This window comes from Aulonocara sp. 'chitande type north' Nkhata Bay, linkage group LG15 (assembly GCF_057382095.1).
Source record: "Aulonocara sp. 'chitande type north' Nkhata Bay isolate Kocher_YH1m ecotype deep benthic linkage group LG15, A_spYH_male_GT1.1, whole genome shotgun sequence".
Lineage (NCBI taxonomy): Eukaryota > Metazoa > Chordata > Actinopteri > Cichliformes > Cichlidae > Aulonocara > Aulonocara sp. 'chitande type north' Nkhata Bay.
In genome coordinates this window covers 18,826,944-18,845,144 of record NC_141358.1, presented here as the reverse complement: position 1 = coordinate 18,845,144, position 18,201 = coordinate 18,826,944, and the positions used below count along the sequence as shown (strand labels likewise).

At 41.9% G+C, this 18,201-nt stretch overlaps 2 protein-coding genes across 2 annotated transcripts; both read right to left on the bottom strand.

The window, feature by feature from the left end:
* Positions 1-1,756: 1,756 nt before the first annotated feature.
* lats1 (large tumor suppressor kinase 1) lies at positions 1,757-13,603 on the bottom strand. Its single transcript, XM_086264805.1, has 8 exons — positions 12,856-13,603; positions 11,907-12,347; positions 10,898-10,985; positions 8,628-9,973; positions 7,529-8,111; positions 6,706-6,888; positions 5,543-5,649; positions 1,757-5,459 (listed from the first exon to the last, which is right to left on the bottom strand). The coding sequence occupies exons 2-8, from the start codon at positions 12,234-12,236 to the stop codon at positions 4,950-4,952; spliced, it is 3,147 nt and encodes a 1,048-aa protein (XP_086120931.1). The 5' UTR covers positions 12,237-12,347; positions 12,856-13,603; the 3' UTR covers positions 1,757-4,949.
* A 196-nt stretch (positions 13,604-13,799) lies between these two features.
* nup43 (nucleoporin 43) lies at positions 13,800-18,103 on the bottom strand. The gene is made up of 8 exons (XM_086264809.1): positions 17,857-18,103; positions 17,406-17,528; positions 17,070-17,147; positions 15,518-15,680; positions 15,297-15,432; positions 15,044-15,195; positions 14,824-14,940; positions 13,800-14,310 (listed from the first exon to the last, which is right to left on the bottom strand). Exons 1-8 carry the CDS (start codon positions 17,974-17,976, stop codon positions 14,081-14,083), a joined length of 1,119 nt encoding a protein of 372 aa, XP_086120935.1. The 5' UTR covers positions 17,977-18,103; the 3' UTR covers positions 13,800-14,080.
* Positions 18,104-18,201: the final 98 nt, after the last annotated feature.

Here is an 18,201-nt window from a genome sequence, read left to right as displayed (position 1 = left end):
AGTTTGATTTTTAAAACCAGCCTGACACTCGAGGTGTGGGAGGTGTGTGTCACCTGAAGATAGCGCCTCAAAGTTCAGAAAATAAGGGTGCGTCTTCTTTATGCATCAAGCAAAAATTAAATTATATGCAACATTCTCTGACTGGAAGAAATTTGTTTAACATTTAAACCTATTTTCTGCACATTCCAGCACATAAAATAAAATAGTTTTTTGTGTTTACACTCACTCTTTCAAATAAATGCAAGTGAAACACAGCAGAAAATAAATAAAATCAAAGACTAGCGGTCCTGTTGCTCTATTTTCACCTGTATAGCAGGAGTGCCGTAGGCGGAGGTTTGCCCTGGTGCAGGTGTGTCGTAGCGGTCAGTGGAAGGATCTGGGAGTTTCACATTCCCGTGGCAGCGTACTGTCGGTGCTTGCTCGGAAGTTTAGGGGTTTTTTCCCTGTAAAAAGAAGTTTTCTTCCCACGCAGTGAACAGCGGACGCTAATGTTTTTGTCACTTTTTATGGAATCAAAGTCAAAGTAAGGTCAGTGCTTCCACCCTTTAAACGCTGCACGCTCATACTCTCTCCTGCACTCATATATTATCCATTGTTGATCTGCACACAGCTGTTGCCACAAACGTCGCACTCGCTTACGTCATTGTCATGAGACACTCGCAAGAAAGTCACGGTTTTAGTAACGCAGTAACGCAGCGTGCTTACGGGAAAGTAACAGTAATCTAATTACAGTTTTTGCAATAGTAATCCCTTACTTTACTCGTTACTCGAAAAAAGTAATCGGATTACAGTAACGCCTTACTTGTACTGCCCATCTCTGCTTAGTAGTACAGAAACCTAGGGTTAACCCTGAAGTTATCTGGATACAACATAGTCCAGGTATCTAATGCTTTGTTGGTTCTGGACAAACGGAGCCAGGTGAAGGAAACCGAGATCTCCACTGATAAGATCTTTGTTCTTGTAGCTGCAACATTTCAACAATGTGAGAGAAACTCTGTTGCAGGATCAAAAATAAAACCATTTTCCCCAAATGAATGCATTTAAATTCCAGTGGCAATGTGATGCAGTTTGTGCTGCTGTAGCTTTTACAGCTGGGCTGGGGTTGCTGTTTTTGTACACAGCTGTACAAAGAATGAGAAATGATCCCAACAAGGAATCTAGTTGTAGTCTTGAACAGAGATGAGGTCTGCAAAATCTCACAGGGCCGTCAGTATCCCACATCCCACAGACTCATTAAAGGCCTTATTTTGGGATTATGCTCCACAGGTGGCTTCAACATGCCGAACTACTCAAAACTGTTTACCTTTAACCTGCAAAATTGACTCCACTGTTCAGAAAACTGAGATTTTGGCATGTTACAGGAGGAAAAGGGAGGGTGTTCAGTTTGAGGTACGTCTATCAGCTAGCATGTACGATTCAAGCTGCCACTAACTAGGTGTTTAATGTGTGTGTTGCAGTATGTAAACAAAACCTAAAGTCATATAACTGTACGTCTTGAGACTAGAATGAGAATATGTAACTCTGAACTGGACTGAAACTTTTAACCACATTTAATAGTGTTTGACAATACACTTAAAAATAACTACACTGTTTTAGGTTGGGTATGAGTTATCCACTGTAAGATGAGCCCAGTGATTTGATCTTATATTTAAAATTTTTTAGATTGTCCTATTTTATGGGGACTATTCTTCACTGAAGTTTTATTTTCACATTCTGTAGTGCAGAAAATGAAGAATAAAATAAACCTAAAAATGTTAGATTTCAGCCAAAAAATGTATAAATTTTATTATTTTACTTCACATAGCATTTGTTTTTAGCATATGTTCCCATACACACATGCATACAGTAACTTACTGCTGCATTTTCTTTAGTCACTTCCCTGTTAAACTCAGTTAAGCGCCCTCTGATGGCAACAAATACAAACTTCAACAAATTCAGGGTTGCAAAGTCAGAAAACTGTCTTTTTTTTTTAAATTTATTTTTGAAAGCTCTCAGGTAGGGTCGCCACTGGGATGAAAACTATGTACACTTGTCTTTCTTTTGGGACAGCAAAAAAACATAACTAAAAACATATTTGAGCAGAAAGTTGCTTCAGGTGATTTCAACTTCTGTTCGTCTTGAGAGAAGTCAAATGTTTTAATATTTCAATATATTTTTCCACAGTGCTAAATTATACAGTAGAGCTATTTATGAAAAATGAAAACATTTTTATACATTTTTTAGATTTAAAGGATAACACAGCCATTTGAGCATGCCTGAGGAGCTTCTCTTACAAACCTGTTAGCATGGCTGAAATCTCTTTAGCAAATCACTGAAGATCTGATTAGTGCCTTGCTTTGATAATTCTGTATCTGTAAACTCAGTCACAATGCTGCAGTTTTCTAAGCCTATCAGGATTAACATCTACAAGGTTAGGAATAACACATGGGTGCTTCCTTTAGTAGCAGTGTAACTTTAATATAGGGGAGTCAAACAATGCATAAATTTCTTCTTTTTCCATTCGCTGAATATGTTTTGTCGCTTGGCAATCATGAAAGTCTGCCCTTTCTGGCCGATTCATATGAGAAGGAGGAATTTAAATGCAGCTAAAATTGAAATCTTCCTCTACTTGATGGCGATAACAATACATCACGCTTGGTGTGCTTGTAAAACATGTTTTGTTTTTTTACATTCTTTATTCATCCCGGTTTCCACTGTTCTTAAATTTCCCAACACAACAAATTTACAGAAAAATAAAATTCTCTCATAAAAGGAAAACAAAACCAGTGCAGAACAACAGTGGTCACCAGTAAGTCCACGATAACTACATTCAGAGATCTTTCCTACACGCAGTGAGAGAAAAGCACCAGAAAAAAGAAAAAAAGAAAAAGGAACTGATATGTGATGAAGAGTCGAACAAAAACTCACCAAAAGATGACCAAGTGCATTTCCCGCTTTTAAAAAAAAAAAAAAAAAAACTGAAACCCTGACTTTTCTTAGTGTTGTGATTTTTTCTTTAAAAGTGAGTTATACAAAAAATGAAAATCCACATATTTAGTGCTTTGGTTGACCAATATGAGTGACATTTAAAAAAAAATAAAAATAAAAAGCAGCAGTGGACCCCAACGAGGACCTGCCCAGAGGGCGGGGGTGGGAAGGAGAGGGAAAAAAGATATTTACATCAACTGTATACAACATAATTTATAAATACATTTTAGATATAAATTAGAAAAATAAAAACAAAAATCTACTGTAGTTCAATCATCAACTGCTACTTATTAAATGCCTGTTTGATTATTAACCCCCTTTATATTTAACCAAAAATAAAGGCACAGCAATAATTAGAGCAATATTTCCCCCTGCAACATTTCTAAGAGTCATAACACTAATTTCCCCACTGCAAACATTAAAATATAAATTAAAATGTATTATTTTTTTTAACCACTGAATAAAACTCCCGCACAAACAGCATCTACACTAGCATCACATGTTACAACTTATTAAATAAATTAAGGCTTTAAAAAGGGAGAGAGCGCCCCGATTTTGTTTTATTTTCCTCTTCTTCCTGCTTTCCTTTCCTCTTATGAGATTTATGCAGCATATGTCACACTTTAAAAATGGATGCATTTCTGGAAAACATGCCAGGAGAAGGAGAATGATACTGGAGTAGCTGGCCCAGCTCTGACAAAAATCCACCTACCAGCACCTCTGAAACCCACTGGGTTACAGTTCAGGTCCAGATATGTAGTTATTACTTTAACGGGTTAGAAAAACATTCAAAGTGCAGATTCTCAGCCTTAATTTGAGAGTATTTAAAATAGTATTGGAGGTGGTGTTCAGGAATTACAGATCTTTACTCTGTAACATCGATGACGTCGGGTGTGGATGTTTAATGATGGCGTTAGTCACATTTGTGCACCTGAAAATAGGGCTGCAGTGAGAAAAGAGAAGAAAAAAAAAAGTCTGGCTAATGTTAACTAAAGCTAAAATGGGGCACTTTAAACTTAAAAAAGTTTTCTAACTTTTCATTTTATTGAATTTTCTTTTCACCAGTTACAAAACAAGCAGCTGTTGCTAGGTTAGGATCTAACAAAGCCTTAGACTCAAGTCACTCTTCTTTTATCCAACTGAGTGGCATCCCAAATATGACAAGAACCTACATCAATCAGCCACAACATTAACACCATCTGGTGAAGATGTGTCAAAGTAACGTCCAAACAGAAAAGCATAGTATCAACACCTGACTGGTTTTAATTTTTTGTCCCTGGTTTTGTACCTGGTTAGTGCATTTACCACCTCCCTCAATTCAATAAACGGTATCCCACCATGTAAGCTCTATTGACAGATACCTCGCAGCTATTCTCTTTGTGTGTGGATGCCTATCAGTACTCTGAGGTGCATTCCTGCTTGCGGCCATAACCGGTGCAAATACACCGAAGTAGCCTGTGCTGTACATGAACACAACAGGACATGACACAGACCGTTTACTGCGTGCATCTTAAAGTGTGTGTGTGTGTGTGTCTAGAGAGAGAGATCGAGAGAGCGCACTGTGTGAATGTAGGTTGTAGTGTAACAGTGCTTTATAAATAAAGTTGTGTGTCTAGCAAGAACCTCCCTCAGGTAACCAGGGTGCAGTGTGTTAATCCTGAGCCTCAGTGGTGCTGACAGGCAGGTTTTAAGTTTGGACAGAGCTGTTTTTAGAGTTTAAGCTCAGCTAACCGAATGATGGCCAGCTTCCTATGTAGCTCTGTTTGTCATCCTCCGACTCGTGGTAAGAAATCAAAGAATGACATTTCTTAAAGTGTTGAATTGTTCCTTTAGGTTGCGACTGTGGTTTTGTTGTTTGCTTTTAAAATAAACAGTCTGTTAATGTGACCAAACAAACATACTTCCTATGTTTCAAATGTGATGCCACTGAAAACCCCCTGCGTCTACTCATTATGTACAAGCGTGTCATCGGGCCTTGAGTGCTATACGTAGACCAGGTCTCGTCCCTGTAACGCCGAGGAGCTGGCGGCCTCTTGTGTGGCGCCCGCCGAGTCGGCCTCGTCCTCGTAGCCCTCGTACTCGATGGGCTTGGGGCAGCTGTACGGATGGCCGTTGTCGTCAAAGAAGCGCCGGAAGGTAAACTCGTAGAAGGCGTGCTCGGGGTGCTTTCCGTTGCGGAACCAACAGTTTAGCGTGTCGTTATGGCTGTCCTCGTCGTCGCCGTCGCTGCTCCACATTTTATCCGGGTCCACTGGATCGAAGTTGGAGGTGTCCGTGGAGTGGGCGATGGTGGGGATGTATGGTGCCACCTGCTGTCTGAGGTCGCTGGAGAAATCGATGCTTCTGAAGAAAGGATGGGCTTTGATTTCATCCGCGCCGTTCTTACCGAGGCGGTCCTCAGGGCCGCGGCACAGTTTAACGATGAGATCCGATGCCTCTGCGCTGAGCTTGGCCTGCGGGGGAATGTGCAGCGTGCTCTTCCAGTTTATCACCTAGTTCCAAAATTGAAAAACAACATGAAGCAAACAATGACCTGTGTAGATGCTTAGCATTTCACTGCAACTGCCTCGCATACCTTTAGCTGCGTCTCCAGGGGTGTGGTTGCTAAGAAAGGAGGCTGTCCAACAACCATTTCATACAAGATCACTCCTACACTCCACCAATCACAGAGCTGGGTGTATCCTGAAGGGGATTAAAGGAAATTTCACAACAATTTGGGGAGGATTCAGATCTGAAATACAGCTTTTATTTACACACACACACACACACACACACACACACACGATTTTTTTTTTTTTTTTTTTTTTTGAGAGACACTTTTATTCTACTCAATGTGTAATATAAATGGGGGTGGGGGAGCCAAAATAGAGTTTATTTCTATCCTGTAAAGCAACTTTTCTTTTTGTAACTTAACTCTTTTACTGATGGCTATTCAAAGGCAGCACACCTTTTTTTTTTTTTTTTAGCTCTGTGGTTTAATCACTGATCAGCTGTTTAAATAATAATCTGCAGACTAAAACAAGTTAAACTTTACAGAATGAATCATAATTCATTCTGTAAACTTGTGTATAAATACACATAGCATCAAAGGGTGCGGTAGACCTTCTTATTGTCACAGACAGGATGATAAAATATACATTTGTTCTCACCTGTCGTGCAAGTGTTTATTTCCAACAACTCTGTTACAGTGAGAGCTAATACACAGAACAGCGCATGAATTCATGAGAGAGAAAAGATGACCAGAGAGCTCGACAAAGAGACGGCAGAGGCACTAAAAAAAAACAAAACAAAAAAAAAAAAAAAACGCTATGCAGCCGTTACACGTAAACTCACGATGAGACTCCACTTTGCTCAAACAGCAGCTGGAAGTGGCCATTGGTACCCCTCGGCCTCCTGGCAGATGCACCCATGGTGTGAATTTCAAAAGTCCTACATCGGCTTGTTCTCAAGTTATTGCATTCATTTTCAGAAAACTTGACCTCTGACCTCTAACCCCGTGGTCTGGGTCACTGATCTGAAGTCAGCTGAGATTATTAGTAGAAATGCTTGTGGTATCAATTTCAAAATCCTAGGAAACTTCCTTCTGGAGTCATCGAATTCACAAACTTGGGTGACGACAATACCCTATATGTCATCCCTAATAGAGCTATATGTAGCCAACAATAATAGAAGCCTTCAAAAAAAACAAAAAACAAACAAACATTACATCAAAAATGTTGCCTGGATGCTACACTCTACCTGTTCGAAGCAGCACTTCTGGTGCGATATAGTTGGGTGTCCCCACGAGCGAATGGGCCAGACAACGCTGGTGCTGCCGGGCCTTTCTCCTTTCCAGAGGCTTCAGGCGGTCTGTACAGCGGCAGTTGGCTGGATCCTCCCATTCCTTACTGAAGTCCATGCTGTCCTGCCTCACGTGGTCCCCTGAAGAGAGGGTATGTGAACACAGTGATTTTTCTACTTTTTATATGTCAGCAGGTCAGATTGTTTTAGGCTCTGAACAGAAAGATTTTGATGACAATCATTAAAAGAAAGCTGAAAGATGCTATTCAGAACTTTCTGGTTTTCCCCTTTCTTTTAAATGACAGTCTGAGAGCTTAGTTTAAGACATGGGTGGGGGAACTCCCTGCAGGTTTCAGACCTCACCCTGGGTCAACACACCTGAATCAAATGATTAGCTCATTACCAGGCCTCTGGAGAACTTCAAGACATGTTGAGGAGGTAAGTTATCCATTTAAATCAGCTGTGTTCAAGGACACATCTAAAACCTGCAGGACACCAGCACTTGAAGCCTGGATTTCCCCACCCCTGGTTTAACAGGGTTACTTGTACATATGTACTTGGTTAATTTTTTGTCTGTTTTGTTTCAAATGCCTTGGTATTTCTTTGTGAAGCACTTTGTGATGTTTGTCTTGAAATGTGTTATACAAGTAAAAAGTTACTTAAATACATTGGGGCATTATATGAAATGACCGTGATGTTTAATATGACTATATCACTGTAGCAGTATGAATGTGGCATGACATGTCTACTATAAGCATGTAAAATTAAAATAAACTCTCACCGCTCTGGTAATACTTCGAGTCGTGGGTCCAGCGGAAACCAGTGCAAAGACCGAAGTCTGTCAGCTTTATGTGACCGTCTCTGTCTATGAGGATGTTGTCAGGCTTGATGTCTCGGTGGATGAAGCCCATCTTGTGGACGCTCTCCACAGCGCAGGTGAGCTCTGCGATGTAAAACTGAGCCAGCTCTTCTTTAAAGATGCCGAGTCTGATGAGAAGGCTCATCATGTCCCCTCCGGGGATGTACTCCATAACGAAGTACAGGTTGTCCTTATCTTGGAAAGAGTAGTAGAGACGCACTACCCACTCATTGTCGGCCTCTGCCAGAATGTCCCTCTCAGCCTTGACGTGAGCCACCTGGTTTCTCAGGAGCACGTCCTTCTTGCGGAGAGTCTTCATGGCGTACAGCGCTCCTGTGTCCTCTTTTCTGGCCAAGCAGACCTCGCCGAAGGCGCCGATGCCGAGGGTCTTGATCCGTTTGAACATGCACTTGTCCATCTTAGCTCGTTTTAACCGAATGTAGTTAGATTCCTTTTGACAGAGCATCATACGCATCTGCTCCTGGGCTTCTGAAGACAAACCCACCTGAACACATGGCAAAAGGAATAGTTATATACAGTGAATGAATATAAAATAAATAAACTACGAAAAACTGTAAGCATCAAGAGAAAGGGGACAAAAGAAAATGAAGGAAACCAGTGCAACATATCAAAATGCAATTGTGGTGATTACCAGAGTTAATCATTTTATTCCAAAGCAGAAATTCACAAGCAGTAAAGTGAAGGCTATGGGATAGCATGCATTTTATTCAGCTATAGGAGGCCATCTTGCTTTCATCAGAAGACACATTCAAAACACAAACACCAGATTCCCAATAATGTCACATGCTAGCAGAAATACCTTTACCTTTTAGATCAGCTGTTAGTGACAGCGAGGAGGGAAAAAAAGAAGAAAGAACAGCTGAGAAAAAACAGAACTGCATGAAAAAGATCAGAGACAAAGTCACAGGAGGACAAGAAGAAATAAAAAGTAGGAAAACAGTAAAAAGATGGAAGAATTGAGCAGCAACTGTTGTGAAAATGCTTCCACTGATGTTCTCACCCTTTGCATCTCATTTTCCAGTTGCTTCCTTCTGTGAATCCGCTGCTGGTGGTTCTTCAGGATGTTCTCTATGTGTTGCTCCATGAAGAACTTGAAGGCCTGTGGGGAATACAAATTGACTCTTCCCGACTCCCCTCTCCGCTCTTCGTCTTTCTTGTTGCGTCGGACCGGAACAGGCGATGTAGTGATTTGCTTCCTGTCCTCCTCTCTTGCTGCTCCACCCTCTGGGCTTTCTGATGGTTTTTCCCTCGAGCCGTCCCCCCGGCCGCTGCTCTCCTCATCAGCAGGATCCTCTCTGCCTGCACTGAGCCTGTTGGCCCCTGTGTCATACCCTGGTGGGCTGGGTGCAGCCTGCTGTTGGAGGAGGTGCTTAGGGTAAGGGGGAGGAGGTCCGTGATAGTCAGGTGCTTCAGATACGACCTGCGGGACTGTACCTGCGGGTTCTAGGTAGGCAGGCGCAGCAGGAGGTGGTGCAACGTGCGGTTTCCATGGAGGATGTGTTGGAGCGACAGCAGTGTGCAGTTTGGCTTTCTGAACATGGGTGCTTTTCACCGGCAGAAGAATGGGAGTCGGTATGATGGCAGTGACTGTGGTGGCAGAGGGCTGTGAGCTGGTCGGGTGAGTAGATCCGGTGTTCAAAGAATTGGAGCGGACTGGCATATTATGTTGCCATGATGGAGAGCGGTCCTGGTTGCTGCCGTTGCCGGAGGAAGGTTGGGGCTGGCTGGACCTGGACTGAGGAAGACCAGAAAAGTGCAACTCAAGGTTGTGGCTTTTCCGGCTGGGAACCATCATGGACTGAGGGATATTCCCTCCATTGTGGTAAGAAGGCGAGGATGCAGGTCCTCCTGTCTGCTGATCAGTGGGACTGTGCCGGCTACTCTGGTTGACCGGGTACGGAGGAGGGGGATGTCTGCTGCCCCCTGTCACGTAGTCTGGCTGAGAGGAGCCACTCTGAGTCCAGCTAGGGGGAAAGGTGAACTTATTACCCCCAGAGCTTGGCATTATGATGGGCTGGTGGCCCATGGGCACTGGGCTGATCCCACGTTGATTCTGAGGTGCTGCGCTGTACCCATCAGGCCACGGCCCCTGGGGTACTGGAGAAATGCGTGGCACAAGGTAATCCATGTTTCCAGAGTACCGCTTTGTTGATGGGTTGCTGTCCCAGGATGACGCACAAGGCATGCCACCGCGGTTTGGTGGAGGTGTGACCCTCTGGTTGTTTGTAGGGTGGCCCTGTGGGAAGGCAGGAGGCGGTCCAGGGCTGTTGGATCGGTACATCATTCCTTCCTTAGAGCCCTTCCAGCTCGACCTCCTCAGGACAGCCGGCTGGATGTGAGAAGACTCTACAGACAGACACACTAAAGTTAAAGTCAAGCTGAAGGAAGAAAAAAGAAAGGATGACTGAAAACACGAAATTACTTTCAGAATCTCACAGCCTAAATAATTCAAAACAAAAAGGCCATCTAACACTAAACTTTCATAAGAGCAACTGTAAAACTCATCTTCTCAGTTGAAAAGGCAAAATTTTAATGCACACATATACTACTGGTAATATCTATACTGCTTCTGTGTTGTCAGTCCTTTTTTTGATCATACCGTCAGGAAAAGCCACTTCTCTCAGCCCATTTGAGGCATCTGAACCTTGCCTCAGTCACCTAACCAGATACTTTAACAATTTCAACAAATTATTCTGCTGCCTCAGATTCTCTTAGAGTGGATGGTTGACTTCCAAGTGGCTCTTTACCTTGCTTAACTGCGTGCTGCCTTTCTCCCTCAATGAACTCTTATGTCCCCTTTCAATTGATGGGTCACACCTTCAAAATGCCCTCAATTTCATAACTGTGTGAATGAACCTGGGAATCCTTTTGACACAAGTTTTATAAAGGATTTGTATTAAACATTTGTCAGTGACTCACACGCATCCTTTACTCCAGGGCATGGTGGATAAAGACTTGTAACTTGCATAAAGGAGAACTTTTAGGGTTTGCTTTTTGTAATAACTAGGCAATACAGACGCCCTATAAACTGCTTAGGTTACTAAACAAAGACAATATTTTCATCCTTAAAATGTGTCACAACCACCACTCAGAATAAAAACCAAAAACCTTCCAGTCAACTTTTTCCATTCAGTGATGCAGTGACTCATGCTGTGTGTCAACAGCATAGTTATTTCTTAAAGCAAATGTCCCAAATCCCTCAAACAATACTGAGGCTGGATGGATGATAAAACAGGAGAAGCAACATATAATCCCAGAGGACTGACATACCTGGGGGTTTGAGGCCTGCAGAGCTGGGGTTGGAAACAACCTTACCCATGTAGTCTGTAGCCGGCCCTACACCGTGACTGATGCTTGGCTTAAGAGGGAAAAAGAAATTGAACACAAAAAAATTAGAACTGAGCAATTAAAGAGGAATAAGACACAAATTGGCCTACAGTGACATCTTTAATTCACTGTTTTGTTCTGTCCAAAAGTTGAATAGCAATCTATAAACAAACACAGAAAATCCTCCTGTACTGATACTACAGAGACAAGAACAAAGGCAAAAAAACATAAGAGCAAAGACTTGTGTTGACTGATGATGAGGTGGAACTAAAACCACAGACTGGGAGTAGTTGGAAAGAGAACATGGTGACATATTAGATCTGCATCTAGAGCATTTCCAGAGTAAGTTGTGGAAATGGAATGACTACCATGAAAAAAAAAGAAAAAAAAAAAAGTTCTTCATTTCTAACTTGTGCCAAGTCACACAACCGGCAGCATTTTCAGGCGCCTGTCCTTAACTTTGAGTAATCCTACTAACACAAAAACAACAAGCAGACAAACAGAACCAGTCACACAACCTCTTTAACTCCAGGGCTTATTAATTATGGCAAAAATCATAATCACAGGTGCTTTAGTTAATACTGACATCACAAATAGTAGTTTTATGTCAGTTATCTTATTTTAATGGCCCGTGAAAGCCAAAATTGTAGCTTAAATTAACAAATTTACATTAACTATGACATACTTTGACTAAAGCACTACATACCAAATTCATATCTGGATTGCACGCACTTACTCAAAACAAGTTGTAAATGCCAACTGAGAAACAAATTCTTTACCCTGAACTGTACAAGCTTGTAATTCCACTTTGCATGCCTCTCATTTTCTAAATAATTCCACTCAAAACAATCTGTTCCCAGCGATTACCCTCAATTACAGAGACATGCACAGAACGCCATACCTCCACAATCATTCAAAACAACCCCTAACGATATCTAAAAACATTCCTCACCTCCTCGAGCCCTGCAAAACGGGGTTCTCGCTGCAAGCCTGAAGTGTTGGGCTCATTTTTAAAAGGCATGAGGGCCTCGCGGATCTCCTGTAAGGTTTTGTGGTGAGGGTTTTTGGGGTTGTTGCTGCGCCCCAGTTGCCTTGAATCCTCTTGGAGCATCTTCCCTTGTGCACCAGTGTCCACTTTAGGTGGGTCTGACGGTTTCGACAGGTTGCGCAGGCTGTTCCGTATTTCCTGCAGCATCTGTTGGCTGTTGCCACTGTAGTTCGTGACGGGAAACGTTTTGGGTCTCCTCTGCCGGTATCCTTCGGGTTTCTCCCCTCTTTTCATGTACGAGCATGTAGGATGACGATGAAGAGGGATGAAGAGGATTTCACCAGTCCAGAGTTGAAGTGATAGCACAGGATCTTGGATGTCTGAGCTCACATCTGCATGCTGCAGCTGGGAAAATATAGAGTGGATGTTATCCTTGAGAATGTGAGTGTAGTACTTTACAGATAAACATAAAATATGGGAATTAGTAGTAGCCAATAGTTGAAACAGAACTGGATCTCGTTGCTTTTTATTTTGTTTACAAGCTAAACTATGGTGTATAAAACTTAAACCTTCAGACGAAACAGTTTTCCATTATAAATCAATAACTCACCCACTTGCTAGCGCTGTTAGCACTGTTCGCTAACAGAGTGCTGCTCTAACGCGAATGATCCTGCGTCAGGTACTAACATAAAATGCCAAATACATCCGACAAATTCGCCATTAAAATCACAACTACCTAACGATCCGTAAGCTTCAGCCATCGTAAGTTTTCTCTGCGTTAAATCCAACAGCTCAGCAGTGCCTCCGCGGCCTGTGTGCTAAAGGCATCCATTTGCTTCTAGGCTAATTCAACAACAGGATGCGAACTAGCCTGTTAGCTCGAAGCACAACTAACAACAGTTAAACAACTTACCAGAACCCTCAGCTGCCGTTTTTCCGCCACAATTTCCTTCTTTAAATGGGTAAAGACTATTGCTTGACGTTCCTCGGTGACAAGGACGCAGTTTTACTCAAAACGTCTTTGTTGTGTCGTGCTGGCTAGTCGTGTAGGATTCCTGGGATGTCTGAATGACAAGTACAACAGCTCCAAGCTATAAATAAAGCTAACGAAGAATACTTCCGTTTTCCAAAATAAAATTTCGTTAACGTAAAAGAGCTTTTTTTTCTTCAATTGAGTTTAATTTCCCAGTGTATGGAAGTTCGTTTAAACCACTGAAGAAAAAAGCCTGTAAGTCAAAATTTCGCGTTATTATCTTGAAATTTAGATTTAATAACTTGACTTATTGATTACTGACGCCAAATTTCGATACTTATCAATAGATTAAAATTTTTAGATACGCAACTCGAAATTCTGAGATAATCACTCCAAATATCATGGCATTATCTATTTATTTATTATAACTAAGTAATTATTTATCGATTTTGCTTTTTGTTTGTTTCTTTTAGGTTTAGTACGTTTTTATTGGCTTGGATATTCGTTTGAGGTTTCCTTTTATTTTAGCACAGGGGTACTTGACATGGGAAAGATTCAAGATGGCCTGAAAACCCATTGCAATACACACACAACATTCTGCAAATAAATTTTGGAGCCATGTAAAAATAGTTTTAGTAACCCTTAATTTAGGAGTGTTAAATATAGTGAGCCAGCAAAAGACAACCGAGTCTACTGGACACCTTTGGAAGATGTGAAGGAGGGCATACATTTCGGACTTAACTATATTTTCATAAATTTTAAATACATATTTGAGTAGGAACTTTAACTTTTAAAGCAGGCCTGGAAATAGCCCTGGGAAAACAGTAATCTAGATGCTGAGATAGAGCTGAAGTTGATCTTCTAAGAAGGTAATGAAAAGATGAGTGATTAACTTTCAATTTCTGTATTTATTAATAAATGGAAAAGAGAGAAAACAGCTCAAATGAGTCTTGAAACATTTCTATTAAGTATTTTTATTTTATAACTGTATTAAACGTCATCTGTACAAAAACCATTGTTGGGTTGAACTATTCTGCCCGTGATGAAAAAGACAAATAAACAAATAAAGCTAACAGTCCAGTATTTTACACCTCCTGTATGACCCTCAAGCTGACACCAAATGAACATCTTCATCCACATCCACTCTGAGGCACTAACATCGCTTTTAAACCGGGACCTGTCTGTTGACAAAAATAGCCTCTCCATCAGTGCCGCACACGAGACACGGACCGAGCACGTCCAGGCTGTTGACAGACAGCGTCTGGCTGGGCAGCATGTGAGTCGTCTCCAGGCGGCCTTTGCTGGAGTCTCCACTTAGCCAGGCGCTGATCAGGGGCTGCTTTCCTCCGGCTGGAGCCATTGCACTGCGGGAGACCATGCTGCTGTTTCTGCCCCCTAAAAATACAAAAACACTTATTACATTATGAACATAGAGGAATTAATACTATACTATATTTTATTGAGGAATAGTTTCCCAAGGAAATTTACAGGCCAACTTGTTAACTCCTGGCTGATTGAGTGTGAGACAGTGAACAGTACTAGGTGTAACTCTTGCCATTTTTACAGGTGTTCCACAAGGATCTATTCTTGGTCCTCTTTTATTTGCTCTGTACATAAACGACAAAGCAAAATGGGATGTCTACCAGCCTAAAGGTTGATGGTTCAGTCCCTGGCTACTCCAGTTTGCATGCTGAAGTATCCTTGGGCAAGATACCGAACCGTGAATTGCCCCCGATGTACCAATTGGAGTGTGTGTGTGTGCACAAATATTAGACAAGGTGCTTAGGTATAGGAAAAAGGCACATGTATGGATGTGTCTGTGTGATTCAAAAAGTCATTCTGAAGGAAATTAAATTAGTTGGAAAATAGTGTAAAAACAATCATATTTATGCCATAAAACTGACTTGCCTTGTAAGAAGGAAGGCATGTCTGAATGGGAGGATGTCTCCCAGTGCAGCAGCGAGCCATCCTCTGAACATGTGAACAGGTGATCTGGGTTGGTTGGGTGGAAGTGGACCTCCCACACTGTCAGGAAAACCAAAGACATACGTATGAAACCATTATTTACACGCACAACATCTTTTAAATTTCAGTTTTAATACATCTTCCCACAATAAGCCGACTTTACTTTCAGCTGTGTGTGCCTCCATCAGTGAGAAGGGTGTGTTGCCTTGTCTCACATCCCACACACAGAGCATGCCATCCTGGCCTCCTGTGGCCACGATGTGCTGCTGGTTCGGATGTCTGTCCACGCAGTGTAAAGGAACTCGATCCCCTGACCTGGATGAACAGAAACCAACTCATCAGACTTGCTTATAATTGAAATAAACAGGAAGGAGAAAACAAAAAACTTTTAAGAATGCATTTTTTAGAGCTCTTACAGGGACAGAATCTGTGACGGTGAGTTGCTTTGCTGTCTGAAGTCCCACAGTTTGAGCTGACCGATTGAGTTCACTGTCAAAATCTCTGTGGTCCTCAGATAAGTCACCGCATGGATTGTGCTGCTGTCGGCATTCTCTATCAAAGGTTAAACAGTCCAAGAAAGATCTTAGTTTCAACTTGTTTCACACAACTTAAAAATAACTCTGCTTCTTGAGCTCACCGATGACTCGAACCACTCCCTCCTGGTCAGCTCTGAAGACGACGATCCTGCCATCTTCACCCACTGTAACAATCTCCGGGCTGCTGCAGACGACGCCGGTGCAGGGGGCGTTGTCACAGGGATAACGATGTGCTCTCGCCCAGAGCTGAGACACTGAAATGGTCTGTAGGCAAGAGAATTGAAATGAAGTGAATCCAATGAATCCAATCCCACTGAGCAGTCTCTCATTCCCCTCCTGAATAAGGCTTCACTAAAACCTATTATAATTTAGTTTGATGACACGGCGGAGGTTCTCACCATATGTAAGGAGTTATAGCTGTACCACTGTAGTTTCTTGGTTGAATCTTTGTGTTTAGTATTTTACACACAAATGTCTGGTTGCATACTTTTATTGTGAAGACGCTGACGAAAGTCTACACTTTGTTATCTCTAGTCAAGGGTTAAGAGTGAGGTCCAGTTCAGTTTACTGGTCTATTCTGGTTCGTTACAACATATTCCTGTTTTGCACAAGACCGACTTTAAAGATCATTACAAAGCAATTATACAACAGTTTTAATTTCCTGATATTTTAGTTTAAATATATTTCGTTTAAAAATAAAAGCTCAGAGTAGAATCACTGCTGCTTTGTGTCGATCTGATCAGGATCATTTCGGAGGTTTTCGCGGCACGCACGACCGGGAGGGGACCCTGGGATAGACCCAAAACCCGCGGGCCGCTTTGTTAGGTACACCTGTTCAAGCGCTCGCTACAACAAAAAGATTTAACCTGCCAGTCGCATGGCTGCAACTCAGTGCATGTATGTAATCATGGTCACGACGACCTCCTGAAGTTCAAACTGATTATCAGAAAGGGAAAGAAAGGTGATTTAAGTTACTTTAACATGGCGTGGTTGTCATGGTGTCAGACAGGCTAGTTTGAATATTTCAGAAACTGCTGGTCTACTGGCATTTTCCTACACAACCATCTCTAGGGTTTAAAGAGTATGGTCTTAAAAAGATAAAATGTCCAGTGAATTACTGTCAGCTGAAGACAGGAAACCGAGGCTACAGTACACATGGGCTCAACAAAACTGGGCAACAGAGGACTGGGAAAAACATCACCTATTCTGATGAGTCTCAATTTTGGCTGCAGCATGCACAAGTTAAGGTCAGAATTTGGTGTAAAGAATGCAAAAGCAGACAGAGCCATCCTTCCTTGTATCAACAGGTCAAGCTGCTGGCTGAGTAATGGTCTCCAAAGTCACCAGATCTCAACTCAATGATACAAGAGAATTAGATCATGGATGGCCAGCTTGGAGTCAGCAAGGTGTGTATTAACAAATAGACTATTAAGTGTATCCCACCTGCACCAGGAGTACCTCAGGATCCACTAAGAGGAACTCAAAAGCACTGGTAGAGAAGAACACATTTGAAATAACATGCTTAGCATGTTTCCTCCACTATCCAATATTGGATCATTTGAAGATGATGGATGGATTGGCTTTCTTCAATCTGGAGAACAAAGGTCATATCAAGCTCAACACGAGGCATCCATAAAACATGACATACAGCACCTGGCTGTTCTGGTGGTGTCGAAAGATGGTGACGGCTCCTGTTGATGATGCTGTGACTATTCTGTCCTGGTCCAAAAACTGCAAATACATGAAGGAAAACGGATCAGCCTTATTGTTGAAGTTGTTAGTCCCACAAATGGGAAGGATAAGACTAAATGTTCTGCAAAAATAAAAAGGTATTTTTATATACATGAGCGTGGTTTTAGTAAGACTAAGACATCACAATAAAAGCCTAAAACAGTGATTTGAGTGCAAAGTAAAAAATAAAACGATTCACAACACCACAGCAGTTTTTAGACCTGGCTAATGAGCTACACATCGCAGTGAGTGGCTTACCTGGAGGTCAAGAACATCTCCATCATGCTTGTGTTCACATAAAAGCTGCGGGTCTCCTTCAAACCCATCTTCCATACCAGTGCTTAAATTACTCCCAATGGACCAAATAGAAATCCTGTTGTCCTGTGTGAGACACATTTGAGCTGGCTAAGTTAAATTTGAACACGTCTTAGTCATTATAGATAACTGGCACGTATCAGTAAGTATCCTACTGTCTCCGTGAATTTGGAAAAATACCTGCCTTACTGTTGGAAAAAAAATGTTCATCTATTACATTTATGTGGAGAAAGATGGCCGATATGTCACATTGTTGTTTATTACATGTCTTAAATTGTACTCTTATCGTCACAGCGTTTACAAGTCAGCCAAAGAGCAAAACACTTAAAATTCCGTTATTTTGCAAAGAAGTTTGGCGGGAGGTCCATTTTTTTTAAAGTGTCAACATGCCAACCTCGTTGTCCCATGAGCCCGTCGCAAAGATTTCTGGCAGTTGCAGATCCGAATGTGACACTGGCCGCCATTTCGTTTTGCTGATTTTCTGGGATACGTATTTAGCGTTTATACTCTCCATGGAACCAGATTCCTGCGTAAAATTAACGATCAACTACTGATGTTAGCTTAGCAATCATGGGTAAAACCAGAGCAAGGTACGCGCCTGCTGTCAAAGAACTAATTGACCGGAGAACTGCTACTCTTTGTATATCCGGTCTCATAGGGGGCGCTGGCGAGATGTTTCAGAACAAATGGGGCTCTAAGAAGCTCTAAATAAAAATGTAAATTTCGTTGGGTAAGCATT

Coding starts and splice junctions, on each gene's coding strand:
- lats1 (XM_086264805.1), bottom strand. CDS start 12,236: ATGAAAAGAGGGGAGAAACCCGAAGGATACCGGCAGAGGAGACCCAAA. Junction 10,986..11,906: donor GTTTTGCAGGGCTCGAGGAG/GTGAGGAATGTT, acceptor TTCCCTCTTAAG/CCAAGCATCAGTCACGGTGT. Junction 9,974..10,897: donor TGCAGGCCTCAAACCCCCAG/GTATGTCAGTCC, acceptor GTCTGTCTGTAG/AGTCTTCTCACATCCAGCCG.
- nup43 (XM_086264809.1), bottom strand. CDS start 17,976: ATGGAGAGTATAAACGCTAAATACGTATCCCAGAAAATCAGCAAAACG. Junction 15,196..15,296: donor CCGTCACAGATTCTGTCCCT/GTAAGAGCTCTA, acceptor CTGTTCATCCAG/GTCAGGGGATCGAGTTCCTT. Junction 14,941..15,043: donor GGAGGCACACACAGCTGAAA/GTAAAGTCGGCT, acceptor TTTTCCTGACAG/TGTGGGAGGTCCACTTCCAC.